This window comes from Asparagus officinalis, chromosome 7 (assembly GCF_001876935.1).
Source record: "Asparagus officinalis chromosome 7, Aspof.V1, whole genome shotgun sequence".
Taxonomy (NCBI): Eukaryota; Viridiplantae; Streptophyta; class Magnoliopsida; order Asparagales; family Asparagaceae; genus Asparagus; species Asparagus officinalis.
This window is the reverse complement of record NC_033800.1, coordinates 137,170,493-137,186,751: the sequence shown is the minus strand read 5'-3', so window position 1 is coordinate 137,186,751 and position 16,259 is coordinate 137,170,493. Positions and strand designations below refer to the sequence as shown.

General features: G+C 38.7%; 1 protein-coding gene across 1 annotated transcript; it reads right to left on the bottom strand.

The window, feature by feature from the left end:
- Window positions 7,837-13,120, bottom strand: LOC109850387 (coenzyme Q-binding protein COQ10 homolog, mitochondrial-like). Its single transcript, XM_020420412.1, has 4 exons — window positions 12,607-13,120; window positions 11,637-11,832; window positions 10,125-10,256; window positions 7,837-8,228 (listed from the first exon to the last, which is right to left on the bottom strand). Exons 1-4 carry the CDS (start codon window positions 12,903-12,905, stop codon window positions 8,106-8,108), a joined length of 750 nt encoding a protein of 249 aa, XP_020276001.1. The 5' UTR covers window positions 12,906-13,120; the 3' UTR covers window positions 7,837-8,105.

The window sequence follows — 16,259 nt, the reverse complement described above, 5'->3', positions numbered from 1 at the left end:
GGGGGCGCTTCATTTTCGTTCAGTGGGTTCGGAGAGAATGAGATCGAAATTGGACAAATTTTCAAAAGAGACCCATTTGTGAACTTAATCCCAAAAAAAGACCTCATTCAAATAAAATTACAAAAACCGACCTGGTCAACCTCAGCGCTGAAACCGGGTCGGTTTTTGAAAAAAAAATTTCCGAAACTTCACGGGAGTTCACCCGTGAAGTTTCGAAAAAAATATTTTAAAAAACCGACCTGGTTTCAGCACTGAGGTTGAAACCAGGTCAGTTTTTATAATTTTATTTGAATGATGTCGTTTTTTGAAAATAAAAGTCTATATGGATCTCTTTTGAAAATTTGTCCGAACCAAATTAGAGAGGTAAGAAAAAGGACAATTTCTGAGCTTTAATAATATTTGTGAAGAGTTTGCACTTGCTCCCTCATATCATTGAAATTGCTATCCAGTCCACCAATTCTTATTGTTTGGACAAATTTTCAAAACCAACCTATTTAGAAACTTAATTGCCAAAAATGACCTGTTTAGAATTTATTTACCAAATTCGACCCAGTTTCAGCAAGTTGGCTAAAAACTGGGTTAAATTTAACTTGCTGAAACTGGGTCAAATTTGGCGAAAAAAGTTACAAAATTTTACAGGACTTTAAGTCCCGTGAAGTTTAAGCGCGCCATAACGAAGTTGATTAGTGGCCCAAAACTTCACGAGACTTGAAGTCCCGTGAAGTCCTGTGAAGATTAAGGCAGAATTTCCAAAGAGCATGACCTCTCATGGATGACAGCGATGCTCCAAGCTTCCTCTTCGAGTCTGTTGAGCAGACCTCTCATGGAACCAATGTCGTAAGATTCCTCCTCCTTTCATTCTTATTCCTATTCCTTCTCTTCTTTCTTCGCTTCCATCAACCAATAAACTAATAAATCGATGACCAGGAACTCTGCTTATCAAATCACAGGGTAGGTACAACTTTGTTGGGAAACAACCAACAATGAAGGTTGTGGCAAAGGAGAATCTGGTCTCCATCGTGGACCACGAACAAGGTCACAGGATCGAGAAGCTTGTTGAGGATCCTATGCAAATCTCACGCACTACCACTCAAGGATGGAGCCCATAGTTCCTCCTTGAACTTCCTCATGATGTCTTCTCTGGTGCCTAACCCCACCCACCCCTTTTGTCATTCTTTCCATAAACTCCCCTTCCAAATTTCCTATCAAATGTTTAGTGTGCTTCTACTATCATTGGCTTTTTCTTGCCTTATTATGTTTTATACCGTGAGGTGTGTTATTGTGCCTTAAGCTTCACAGGAGTTGAAGTCCCGTGAAGTTGGCGAAGCCACAAAACTTCACGAGACTTCAAGTCTCATGAAGTTTTGTTACGTTTTTCAAGTCCTGTCAAGTTGGCAAAGCCACAAAACTTCACGAGACTTCATGTCCCGTGAAGTTTTGGGCCACTAATCAACTTCGTTATGGCGCGCTAAAACTTCACGAAACTTAACATTTTTCGCCATTCGACCAAGTTTCAACCAACTGGCTGAAACCGGGTCGAATTTGGTAAATAAATTGGAAATAGATTGGTTTTTGCATTTAAATTTTTAAACAGGTTGGTTTTGAAAAATTATCCTTATATATACTATGTTTGATTTACGAGTGGTTAAATATTTTGTTGTGCAAGTAATATAACATAAAACTTGCAGTGACGAAAGCCACAAAGAAACAATGGAGAGAAGATCCAAGCAGGGCCGGTTCTGAGGGCGTGCGAGCTATTCGACCGCACAGGGTCCCCTGAAATTGGGGGCCCCAAAATTTTTTTAAGCTTCTAATATGGTGATAGGGCCTTGACAGCGGTGGAGCTTCGAAGCGGTGAAGAAGAAGAAGAGACGGGAGGCTGGATTGGAGTTGGAGGGTGGAGACGGCGAAGAAGAAGAAGAAGAATCGACGGGGAGAAGGCAGCAAAGAAGAGAGATCGCGTTGGCGGAGACGGCGTCGTGATTTAGGGGTTTTTTTAATTAATTAATTTCTTAGCCCTATCCCAATGAGAGCCAACGGCCACAAGACGTCCAGCTCATCGATCCGCGACTACAGCCCTCAAATCAAAACCTATCCCCTTCCTGTATAAAGTACCAGCTCCTCGAGCCTCGTCCTCTACTCATCCAAGCGACCGAAATCAAATACCCCACAGGCTCCCCTTTTTGCCCTGATAAACCTGTTGGAGGCCATATTTCTTGTCAACTGTTTAGTGTCCTTCTACTATCATTGGCTTTTTCTTGCGTTATCATGTCTTATACCGTGAGGTGCGTTATTGTGTCTTAAGCTTCACGGGACTTGAAGCACGGGTCTTTAAGTCCCGTGAAGTTTTGGATCACTAATCAACTTCGTTATGGCGCGCTTAAACTTCACGGGACTTGAAGTCCCATGAAGTTTTATAATTTTTTTTTGCCAAATTCGACTCAGTTTCAGCCAACTGGCTAAAACTGGGTCGAATTTGGTCAATAAATTGGAAATAAGTCGGTTTTTGCAATTAAATTTCTAAACAGGTTGGTTTTGAAAATTTGTCCTTATTGTTTACGTCAATTTTTTTCCATGAACAAGTACAGAACTAAACAGCCCCACTGTAGCTCCTATTGAGGAAAACAAACACTGCAAAAATAACAGTGGGTCTTCAAGCCACACCTCGTACACAGCGACACTCAAAACACTCTTAAACTTTCCGTGCTCGCCAGCGAGCCACCGTATTGCCTTGATGCTTTGTACCCACTACACTTTCCGTGCTCGCCAGCGAGCCACCGTATTGCCTTGATGCTTTGTACCCACTACATTGCCGATACACGTCCTCCACAAGATGGCCATAAGAAGAAAACAAATTACGTCAATTCCTGATATAGGTGCAATGTCGACTCAGACCAATTAGTCACCTTTATTTCAGAAATGGATGTACCTCGCCAACCTACTTATGACCCCAACATGAGGGATGATACGAGTCGTCGTGCGAGCACCTTTGATCGCGGAATTATCAAAGGTGGGTTGAGAAGAGGATGACAGAAACACAAGAATAATTCAGTGATGACGAAGGAAAATACCTTCTCTAGATTATGAAGAATCAATTATTACAAATCTCTCTCTCACAAGCTCGTTAGAATCGAGAACAATCTCTCTATCCTCTCTAAACCCTAATACAATGATTAGAATTTCTCTCTGATCTAAGATGATGTTTAGAAACCCTAACTCTAAACCCTAATACAATGATTAGAATTTCTCTCTGATCTAAGATGATGTTTAGAAACCCTAAACAACCCTTTATATAGGTTCTCTCTGATCTAAGATGATGTTTAGAAACCCTAAACAACCCTTTATATAGGTGTACAAACGTGGATGACAATCTGGTAAATAATCAGACCAAACCCCAACAGGAATTTGTGCAAACAGAAACTCAAACGAACCAGGAAACCTTCGATGAGTCGACTCATGACTGAGATAAGTCGACTCGTCCGAAACTAGACAAATCACAAAAAACAGCGATGAGTCGACTCATGACAGGCATGAGTCGACTCAACCTGATGAGTCGACTCATGACTGTTATGAGTCGACTCACGAGCTGAAAACTGGATACTTTGATTCTTCGATTCGCCATCTAGTTCCACGCTTCAACCTGCGTTCCACTGTGCTGTTTTACACCTCTATTCTCATGCTATCATGAGAATCATCTATCCTCAAGCTCACATGAGGATCACTAAGTTCCGAAGAGAAGATACACACGTATCATGGGTCCCCTTTTTCAGAACTTGAAGTCTCGTTCAAGTTAGAACTTTTGCTGAGGAAACTCTCGATCTCCTCCATCTTTTCTGCACTGTCTGGCCTTGCTAGGAACCTGATATCGACGTACAACTGGAAACGACTCCTTCGCTCCTTGCCTTGTCGTAGCTGTCTTCCGCTCCAACACGCAATCCTCTTTCGATGGCTTTTCTCGAAGACTAATGCACAGCGAGACAAACTTCTTGCTTGCATTCACTAATCTCTTCGCTCGCGCCGCCGTCCCCAAGCTTGTCTCCCTAGGAAGAGACACCGAACGAAATATGAACTTTTCACCATCTTTAGTGAATGTGTACTTCTAAGCCCGCCTCTCGTAGATCGTATATCTATTATGAGTGCAAACTGGTCCAGATTTATCCGGACCGACCGTAACCGTAACCGTTTGGAAAGCGGATATGATAAGGAAAAATTGAAACCGGGCGGATATGGTTTCGGAAACGGTTACGGTTTAGATTTTTTATCCGGATACGGTTTCGGATACGGTTATCGGGTCGAAATTGCGGATACGGTCCGGATATCCGGATATTTGAAATAGGCTATATATATAACACTGGTTTATAAATTATAACACATATTGGGTTGGGTCAAACTCAAAATCCACAACCCGACCCAATTAAAACTCAAAAAACCTCCCTAATTCCCAAACCCTAAGCAGCTAAGCCCCTCTGCTCAAAATCTCAACCCGATCCTCCGATAAACCCGATCTCCGCCTCCGATCCTCCGCGTCGGGCTCCGCCTCCTCCTCCGCGTCGAGATCTGCCTCCCGCTCCTCCTCCGCGTCGAGCTTCGCCTCCTCCGCCGCGTCGAGATCTACCTCGCTCCGCCGCCTCCTCCACGTCGAGCTCCGCCTCCCGAGATTCGCCTCCGAGCTCAGCGTCAAGCTCCGCCTCCCGTTCCTCCTGCACGTCAAGATTCCCCTCCTCCTCCGCGTCGAACTTCGCCTCCTGCTTCTCCTCCGCGTCGAGATCCGCCTCCGAACCGAATAGCAACAAAGTCTTGAGGTAACTTGTCTTACTTTGCGAGTTATTAAAATCATATGTATTTTTTATCAAATTATATTCATATATATTTCCCAAATATCCGATTAGTATCCGTATCAGAACCGTATCCGAACCTCTAATATCCGAACCATATCCGTTTTCGTTTAATACGGATATGGTAATGTTTTTTCTTACCGATGAATATCCGAACCGTATCCGTATCCGTTTTTAAAAAGTGGTTATGGTTATGGTAAGGGTCATATCCGAACCGTATCCGAACCGAATGCACCCCTAATATCTATCCCATAAGTACGGATTGCCCAGTATAATCTGACAAACATCCAATGGAACTACATCGCACGTGACCTCGTCAATATACGACTCATGGAGCGCAAATCTGATAGTGCATTGATTAACTACACTTAGTCTCTCCTCCTTCTGAATCCATCCCAATAGATAGGGCTTCAGATGCTTAACCGTCTTCAGACCCAGTTTCTGGACCAAGGCCTCGGATATCAAATTCTTTTCGCTGCCTAGATCAACTATGGCATCAACCAAACTGGTCTTCACTTGCAACTTAAGCACAAAGAGTTGCTCTCTCGGGTCTTCGTCCTCTTTTGTGGCCTGTTTCCCCACCATAAGGTTGAGACTGCTGTTGGACTCTGTCATCCCAGGAACTTCCTTCGGACCCTGTGCTATCACATATGTTTTTTTCTCCTCCTTCCTCTTCAACCCTCTTGGCTTCAGATGAGGATACTTCTCCCAGCATCGATCAGCTTCATGTCCTGTCTTTTCGCAGTGACTACAAACCAATTCTGCTTTTCCCGTATCACCCTTCTTCCTCTCCTCCTTAGATTGAGAACCACTAGAATCGCCTCCAACTTGCTTTGCATGTCTCTTTGCTTCGTTGCTCTTCTTTTGCTTGCCTTCGATGGTAATAGCTTTCACGCTCGCCTCTGCAATCGATTCCACCGTGAATAACTTCATTTCCTTCCGGATGTAATCGCTCAATCCCGCCATATACTTCATAAACACAGAATATTCCTCTGTCGTAATGTTGAGGATCATCGCCTGCTGCTGGAACTCCGTGGTGTATTCTTGAACGGTTTGATTGACCCTTTGGTGCAAGTCGTACCACTTGTACCAACGCTCCTCAAGGAACCCTACTGGATAGAACTGCTTCTTTAGTAGCTCCTTGAACTTGTTCCACGACACCACCTTCTTCTCCTACTTGCAGTAGGATTTTCACCACGTCAACGCGTGCCCTGAAAGCTTCAAAGTCGCAAACACAATCTTCTCTTTTGACGAATAGCCATAAAGAGTAAAATACTCTCCATCCGCTCGATCCAGTCACCAAGCCTCTCGACGTCAACACTCCCATCATAAACATGAATCTCCACCTTGAAGCCAATCTTTAGGTTCTGGTAAGAATTCTTACCCTCTTGATGCAACGCAGCCTTAACGGTCTCCTCCTCCTCATCGGGATCTGAATCCACTCTCTCCCCATCGGACTCCATAATTTTCTTCTTAGATTTTGAAGAAGATTCACCTTGTTTGTCACCTCCATGGATAAGACTGACGAGTTATGTGAGAGTCGACCCTATCGTCTCGATCTGCTTCTCCAATGCATCAATCCTCGCTGAATTGTCTCCTTCAGCCATCTTCTTCTTCCTTAAAACCTGGACTCCTTCCAATGAAATAAGGATCTCGCATAGCTTCTTGTATTGCGATCGAGTCAGGACCATACACAGGATGCCCCCTCCACATGATCTGATTGCTCTGATACCAACTTGATACGAGTCGCCGTAAGAGCACCTTTGATCGCGGAATTATCAAAGGTGGGTTGAGAAGAGGATGATAGAAACACAATAACAATTCAGTGGTGACGAAAGAAAATACATTCTCTAGATTATGAAGAATCAATTATTACAAATCTCTCTCACAATCTCGCTAGAATCGAGAACAACCTCTCAATCCTCTCTAAGCCCTAATACAATGATTAGAATTTCTCTCTGATCTAAGATGATGTTTAGAAACCCTAAACAACCATTTATATAGGTGTACAAACGTGGATGACAATCTGGTAAATAATCAGACCAAACCCCAACAGGAATTCGTGCAAACAGAAACCCAAACGAACTAGGAAACATTCGATGAGTCGACTCATGATTGAGATGAGTCGACTCGTCCGAAACTGGACAAATCACAAAAACCAGCGATGAGTCGACTCATGACAGGCATGAGTCGACTCAACCCGATGAGTCGACTCATGACTGTTATGAGTCGACTCACGGGCTGAAAACTGGATACTTTGATTCTTCGATTCGCCATCTCGTTCCACGCTTCAACCTGCGTTCCACTGTGCTGTTTTACACCTCTATTCTCATGCTATCATGAGAATCATCTATCCTCAAGCTCCCATGAGGATCACTAAGTTCCGAAGAGAAGACATGAGAATCATCTATCCTCAAGCTCCCATGAGGATCACTAAGTTCCGAAGAGAAGATACACCTGTATCAAGGGAGGATTTTGGTAATTGAGGGAGGAGAATGACTAATTGAGGATACATCATAATGCACCATTTGTGGTTAACAACTTTAGAGACGATGCACTGGTGGGATACTCTTTAAATCCTATATAAACTTAAAACAATGTAGGTTATCCATTGTTTTAGTCTTCAATGACAAGTGGATAAGAATTTGGAGAGTCATCTGGGTTGGCTTTCAGATTGTAAGCATTCTAAAATTTACGCATCAGTTTTAAACACAGGGAAGCAACAAAAAAGCACTTGTACAAGCAAAATCTGCTTGCATCAAACCAGTAACAATCCATCCGAAGAAACTACCTGCTCAAAATCTCAGCTAAAGCCATTAGGCCCAATACTCATAAGTCTCATCACTCAAATGGAACAGCAACAAGGCTGAAGGGATATGAAAGCTCTCAGGATCTACAATAGCAATCCTGGCAGTATAAACAATCATCATCTCCATTAACCAACATAACACCTGGTGTTTTCCAATATTATCATGCGATAAAATTGTAACTCGGCACTTTATAACTTTTAACTGGTATTATCATTAAGTAATAAAAGGAATTCGGAGTACAAATAAAAGATTGTTTACACGAAATATGAGTTAGCTATGTGCGTTGATAAGTACACTATCCGCTTATCACAGAAAGAATGCCAATTGCAAATATTAGTCGCCTATGAATGCACAAATTCCCTCTTGTTATATATTTATGACACCGGAGAAATAAAAAAATAATGGGACATGGCATCCTCCATTTTCCAATATCCCAAAATAATAATCACGACAATGTCATCTATCTACCTTGTCCATAAGCATTCTCAAGAACTTGGACGCCAGGACCATAGATTCTGTGGCAACGGTCATTGAATGAACTAACTAGACGAGACACTACCTCTTTGAAGAACATGGAAGCCACCTGAAATATGACAAGTCATCTCAAGTTAAACACAGACAAAAACGAAATATTTTCTCCAAAGTAAAAATAAGAAGGAAAAACCTCAAGAAGTAACATCATGATAATACAAGAAGGTCTGAACAAACCTAAGACAGTACTCCTGATAGATGGCAATTATAAAATGTAGGGTTAATTGCAGCAGGCCCATATACTATTACCCAGGTGCATATACTATTGCCAAGGGGTGGATAGACCCCCTATAGTTCTATTGTTGCTAATAGACCTCTGTACTATTTGCCCAATTGTGGGTAAAATCCCCTAAGGTTGTGTTTGGTTAGGTGTAGTTGAAACACCTTGTTGTTCCAACCACATCTTAAATTCAAAAGTCTTGTTTGGTTAAATGTTGTTGCAACACCAAAAGGTCGTTGCAACAACAAAATAAGCCAAAAATAGAGGTGTTGGAACAACACTCAAATTTAAGAGTATCGCAACGCCATGAGTTGTAATACAATTTCGGGTGTGTTTGGTTAGAGGGTGTTGGAACTACAAATGTAGTTGCCACATCATTTGTGTGTTTGGATTGATGTAGTCAGAACACTATGTTCTTCCAACTACATTTATGAGTGTTTGGTTGGATGTAGTTGCAACACGAAAATATTGTTGCAACACCCATATATGCTAAAAATGAGGGTGTTGTATTCGCGCTCAAATTTTAGAGTGTTGCAACAACATTTGAGTTGCAACTGCATGTGAAAGCAACAACTTGAGTTGCAACTACTTGTGGATACAAATACATTTATTATTGCAACACACTCTAACCAAACACACCCTACCATTTGTTCCAACTCCTAACCAAACACACCCAGTGAAAAATTTCTGACTCTTTTGCCGTGAGGAGGGCTATTTATCAAAAAATAGTTATTTTTCTCTGAGGGCAAAAGAGTCAAAAACGTCCCTCAGGGGATCAACCTGCAATTCGACGATACTACAGAGGGTCTAGCTACAATTGACCCTAAAATATAAATGTATATTTCTGTAGAAAAATAGGATACAAAGCAAAGTTACAATCCCTCGATGTTCACCAGCTTGGACCTCTCTCATAGTGACTTTACATGGAAAAAATTATAACCAAGTTTTATCTAGTTTTTCTTCTAATGCTCACTTTATGCAGCAGTCAAACAAGAGGGAAAGCAATTTCTTCTACGTTCTTCTCCCCTCACCTATATTACCTGGATACTTCTATCATGAAACGATACCATCTCTGACACATATCATATTTCAACACATACAGGATACACCTTGGACACTCCTTGAGTATATCCATGTTTTTATCCACACATGCACTCTATTATATGAACATGTTTTAATAAAACACTCGTCAGAGTCGGTCAGATTCTTCTTGGACGTGTATCCTACGCTTCATATCCACTTCCTGAGACTTGTGGAGATGAGATGGGTTCGTTTCCACCCATATCCAGTTCGAAACTCCAACTTAAAGGATTGTTTGGGTATTTACTTCAAAAACAGCCTGAGTCCCAAATTCTACCTTACAAATCTGTTGTGTCCCGTACCCGCACCCGTATCAATGCTAGTTCCTCACTTTTGGAACAAAAAAGTTAAGCATTGTGTCAAATAACAGTGGGAAAGGAACTTGACTAAAAAAATTGTCTTTTGTTTAGTACAGAAGAAGCAGCGATTAAAGCATCAAAGTCAATTTCTCAAGCAAAAAAAAAGCCCACCCCACACATTTACAACAAAAGCACGGAACACAAAACAAAATGGTTGTAATAAGATGTTATTTTCACTTTACTAGATTCAGCCAAACATGGAAAAGTGATCGTAACAAAAAAGATGATCATTCCTCAAACCTAATGAACTGAGTTGAAAATAAAAGGCAACAATGAAAGCAAAATATACCTGACGATATAATGGTGACTGAAACTTGAAATCCACCAAGAAATGGAGGTCACAAGATCCTGGAACAGGACCAGGATTAAATTCCCAAATGTTAATCAGATGGTCAAAAAGGCCACTCTCATGGGCAGTTGTCTGCAAAAGAGCATGTCATGTCAGCCAAAGTGCATCATGTAAGACCATCAAGAGCATGACAAATTAGCCATGTTAATTTGACCCAGAGCCTTAAGCTTAGTGATTAAAATTTTGATTAATATTAAGAGACCATAAAAATTAAATTTCTATCAAGCAATTAAGACATACACTCAAAAAAGAGACAATTAAATATCTATGATATTGATTATTAGAGGCATATAAATTGTCACATTCCCTCAAACAGGAACTCTACCATAAGCACTAACACTGATCAACTTGTCGAGCCTTTTGACTTGGCATGTGTGGCACAGCCGCACAGGCGCGCACATGTTCAAACTTTCTAGTTCTACACAGAAATCTATCTAGCATGGAAAAGTAAAAAACATCAAATTGTTGCTTCCACATCCATATAAGATAAGTTAATTCCAAATAATTTAAGCAAGAGTAACCACTACTAGGTGTTTTCTAAAGACAACATGTCATGTTTGGTTGTTAGGTTAAAAACCTAATAAATTCTTTCAAATTCCCTCCCCTCAACACTCTGCTCCATTAATATCATCTTCATCAAAACATGTTTTTTGCTCACCTATACATGAGTCTGTGTCCTTTCTACTTATCCATAAGTCTAAACTATAACTGATCTAGAGAGAGTATCATGACAATCGAATGGCCTTAAAGCATGAGACTTCCTCTTTTATCAATTGATGAAAAAACTTCAGTAACCAGTTCTTTTATATTATGAGCTACACCTGCTCATAGCTGGCCCTCACTTAATATCTTCCACCATTGCTAATTGATGATCTAAGTCAAAGCTTTAAGCTGCAATGTCATACTAAGCTTTTTTTTTAATAGCCAAACAAAAGCTTAGAGTTCTTCAGTTTGACCCATCTTTGTTCTTTTATAACCCAGTTTCAAAGGAATATCTCATAAATAATAAGTTAATATAACCAGATTATTTGGTGCATTTGATTAATAACTATAAACTTGAAACTTTATGCTTACACTACAAAGTTAATTTTGCACCTGACCCCTAATGGTTCCAAACAAGATCCTCATGTTTTTGCCCCATTTTCCAGTCTAATGTAATTTGTTTTGTAGTTGTTCCATGCTTTTGCTTCTCATATCAAGTAGCATGCCCAATTTTCCCAGTTACTATATCAGCAGCTAACGAAATGGCCTATGCTTTAATAATAATATGACTTTATGACTTTTCAAACATTTCCCAAGGCCAATATTTCTTGCAACAAACTTTGTTTCTTAGTAAAATGTAGCATATGACTGGAAAATTTCATGAAAAAAATAAGAAGCCTGTTATAAATTTCATGCTTGGAGCATAACCTTGAGTCCTACAACTGTTGATATCTAAAGAGCAAAGTGCACCTTTATGTAATTTGGTTTCTTCATTTCAACATGGGAGACATAGCTTTCCACCAAAAACTTGAAGCCAATTTCAAGTTCGGCATCAAATGATCCATCACTATTCCGCCTTAGAATTTTGGATCTTTGACACCATGGAACAAAATCCTCATATAAATCAACAGCTGCAACCACCGCAAACAATTGCTCTGGAGAGTACCTAATCGTCACAGTAACCATAAGCATGATAGTAGTAATAATAATAATAATAATAATCAAAAACTATCCATTGTCATAAAATATGAAAGACCAGAGAAAAATATAATGACAAGAAACAACTACTTTCAACAACCCGACAAGGCAATATGGTCACACGATTGTTTAGCAGAATAATAACAATATAAACACTCATCAATCTAAATAAGTTAATTATCATATTACTTCAGCATAGATTAAGAACATCAGAGATGCACACATCTCTCCAAATTTATTTTCATTGATAGCCCAATGACAACTTATACCTCATGATGCTTGATTTCAAGAGGATAACAATATTGACTATAAATCTAATGGAAAATTCAAAATTGTTATCAATATAAAGCCGCCCTCCGTTAAAGGCCCCTTCTATCACACCAAAAAGTTGTTATGGTGAGATTCAGGATTATAATTTTATATTCTAACTAGCCTCCACAAGTTAAACAACCTTTCATGGGCCAAAAGATATACTCACACAGTCGTGTTTTATTAAATCCGCTTTAAAGGCATCGTGAGTGGGATTCGGACCTGGGTTTCTCTGATACCATGTTATAAAGGTCCCTGATACTACACAAAACTCCGAAGTTATAGTTAGAGTTGAGCATCAGGGTTAAGTACTGCCTTTAACGGTAAGACTAGCTACACATTCGTATAACAAATGCACAGGCATCAAGCAAGCAAAATTGACAAAAAAAAGTCTTCATCCCACAAAAACTATTCACAACTATCTAAATCATACCCCATAACGCGCTTCTCCTCGTAATTCTTCGACAAAACATCCCCTTCTTCCCCATCCCCAACCCCCAGAAAGCATCTACTCTGCGATTTCCAATGCAGACTCCCAAACGAAGTCCCACCCTCCTTACCCCCATCAACCAGAGAATCAATTTTCGAACACCCAACCCTCCCAATACTACCAAAGCTCCGATCTTGATCAAATCTCTCAAACCTCCCCAACCTCCTCGAAGATCGACGCAGAAAGTTTCCGCCTGATAACAACCTCGCCAATGCCTTCGACGAAGAAACGATCGGCGGCATCGCCAGCTTTGAGCCCTAAATCTGCGGTGATTGGAGATGAGAGGCGAGAATTTTTGAGTTTGGATCGAGGTTCGAATTTCTAGGGTTTTCTTTTTGACGAGGGACGAAGGGATCGAGAGAGGAGGAGGGAAAATCGTGGAAGGAATTAGAAAGGGATTTATTCGGTAGCAAGAGAGGGGAGGCGTGGGAGACCTTTGAACCGTTTTGGACCGTGACCACACGCGTAGGTGATGGTCTGTTTTGATGGCGGGCATTAAAATAAAAAATAAAAAATAAAAAATGTCCGGGGTGTGGGGTCTATTAGGGGGTTAGTCACCTAGAACTTAAAATTAGAACTAGGATAATATATGTGATAAATTTTTAAGATGTTAGTCACATTGAACTAAAACTAGAATAAAATTTTATAGTGTTAGTCAAGTAGAACTCTAATAAAACTAGAATTGAAATAATGGTACAAAATTATCCTACTTTTTTTATTTTTCTATACAAAAATGAGAGTTCTAGTCTCTCAAATTATTCTAAGTTTTAATTTGAAACTAGGTGGTAAAAAACTAGAACTCATATTTTTGTTATTTTTTATTTTTTATTTTTTATATTTATTTTTTCTTTACTTTTTTTCTATTATAGTTATCACCATCATTATAATAATAATTATCAATATCTTATAGTCTAACCAAAAGCTATTTAATAGTAAAGAACATTCTTGTAAGCAATTATAAATCAACAATAGTAAGTTTAAAATACATAAATAGTATTTATATCTTTAAAATGTATTAATATATATTTCATGATTATAAAAATTTATCTCACGTTATTTTATTAAAATATCTGGCTTCATAAAATTGTTTCTATTTATCCCACTAAAATATCCCACTAGCAAAAAATTATTCTATTTTAACAAGTATCCCATTTTGCATGAAAATGTTCCAATTGACTAACACCTCCTTAGAGTATTTTTTGCATGAGAAAAAGCGTGGGATAATTGTTAAAATGATATAATTTTTAGATCCTAGACCCTAAAATCTCTAAATTGGTGTTAGTTAATTGAGACGTTTTCATGCAAAGTGAGATAATTGTTGACGTGTAATAATTTTTCGCTAGTAGGATATCTTAGTCGAATCAGTAGGAATAATTTTGTGAAACGAGATATTTTAATAAAATAAAGTGGGATAATTTTTATAATCATGAAGTTTATGTTTATGTATTTTGAGGATATAAATACTATTTATATATTTAAAACTTACTATTATTAATTAATAATTGTTTACGATATTATTATTTACTATTAAATAACTTTTAATTAGACTCTAAGATATTTATAATTATTATTATAATATATATTGTAGTTTTTTTACTTTTTAATTATTATTATAGTACAAGTTCAAAAAAAATTGAAGAGATCTGTTTCCATCGTCTCTTAATTTTATTATTTAATAAATTATGAATTGATACAATCTTTACTTTAAAATTAATTATATAGTTATAATATTCGCTAAAAAAGAAAATATCAAAGATGACTAAAAGGAGACAAGATCTGATCTGATGGCAATGATGGTGATAACCATAATAGGAAAGAAGTAAAGAAAAAAATATAAAATATTAAAAATAAAAAAATAAATAGGACTTCTAGTTTTTTAACATATTGTTGTAAGCTAAAACTTAGGATAACTTGAGAGACTAGAACTCTCATTTTTTTATAGATAAATAAAAAAGTGGGATAATTTCGTACAATTAACGCAGTTCTAGTTTTGTTAGAATTCTAGTTGACTAGCACTGTAAAATTTTATTCTACTTTTAGTTTTAGTAAAGTTGCAATCCCATGCTCACCCACCTCTGCCATCCCCGTTGTAAGTCTTCTCACCTCTTTCTATGCTCTTCGTCCAGCATTCAGCATTCAGTAAAGTTGTTTCCCTCCTTGGAAAAGATGATGGGGGTGATCACAGGTTGATGAGTAGAGCGTTATAGTAAGACTGAGTTAGGTTCAGGGATTTATGTTGAAGGAGAAGGAGAGGATGTTATTTTCGTCATTGAGGGACCAAATTGCAAGAACCTTAAGATTTTAAGGGACTTATGAGCGAGTTCAAATATTTAAGAGACTAATAAAGAATTCTTGAAGATTTGGGGGACTGATATCTAAAAAAAAATGAGATATTTTAATAGAATAACTGAGAATAATATTTGAAACCCGGATATCTTGGTAATGAAGTCAAGAGTAATTTTGTGATATCTAGCAGTTGATTGGAACAAAAAACTAATTTTGTGAATGGTTTAGATATAAATTGAAAACATAATGTGATTGGTGTAGATTTTCCCTAAATATAAAGCGCGCGGTTTCCAGAAAAACCCCTAAAAAGTTATAAGATATCATTTTTTGCTCGATACCTCGTTAGATTCATTTGATTGGAATATTTTCTAGAAAAGTAGGTGCGCTTAATTTTGGATTACAATGTGCCTTCAACCGAGGGGAAAAAAATCATATAAAAAGTTCTTTATGTTTCCAAAAGGCAACTAGGTCGATTAGAGCTTAAATCTTGAAATTAGTGGAATGAAATTTTATAATGTTACTCAATTAGAATTAAAACTAGGATAAAATTGTAAAGTGACACCAGTTTATAACTTTATCAAAACTTTAAAAAAAGATATAACAGTCATATAATCAAAATAAATAACTTATATACTTTTGATTATCATAAATTATCTCATCAACAAGTATCTTACCTATTCTCATGTATAATGCACGGGAACCCCTCTTAACTCAGGGCCGGCCCTAGGGCAGGCGGGAGAGGCTTGCGCCTAGGGCCCCCAAAAAACAGGGGCCCCCAAAAAACAGGGGCCCCCCATGTAATTTTATATATATATATATATATATGGAAATTGGAAAAGTAAGAGGATTTTTATGCAAAAGTGTTAGAGGCTATAAATACAAAAACGAAAAACCCTTGGTCTCTCCGATTTCCGAAGTGGCCGTCTGATCGCCGACCTCTCTTCTTCTTCTCTGATTCTCTCTGAAGTGACGTTTCTTCTTCCCGACTCCGTCCGGACCGTCTGCAGTCCGCTCCTCCGCCGTCAAACTCCACGACGCCGTCTCCGGCGACTCCCTCCGCCCCTCCCACCAGCAAGGCAAACGCGACCTCGCCGCCAGTGCCTTTGCCCTTTGGAGACTCTGTCTCTGTCTGCAATCTGCGTCGCCTCTGGCCGGCGACTCCGTCAAGGTTACAAGGTATATAAGTATATTTGAATAATTGAATATTTCTATAATTCTATACAGATAACAGACTATACTTAGAATAGCATGATATCTTTGTTTCATCACTTCATGACCTAATAATACTTTTGCTTTGTTATTGATTCTAT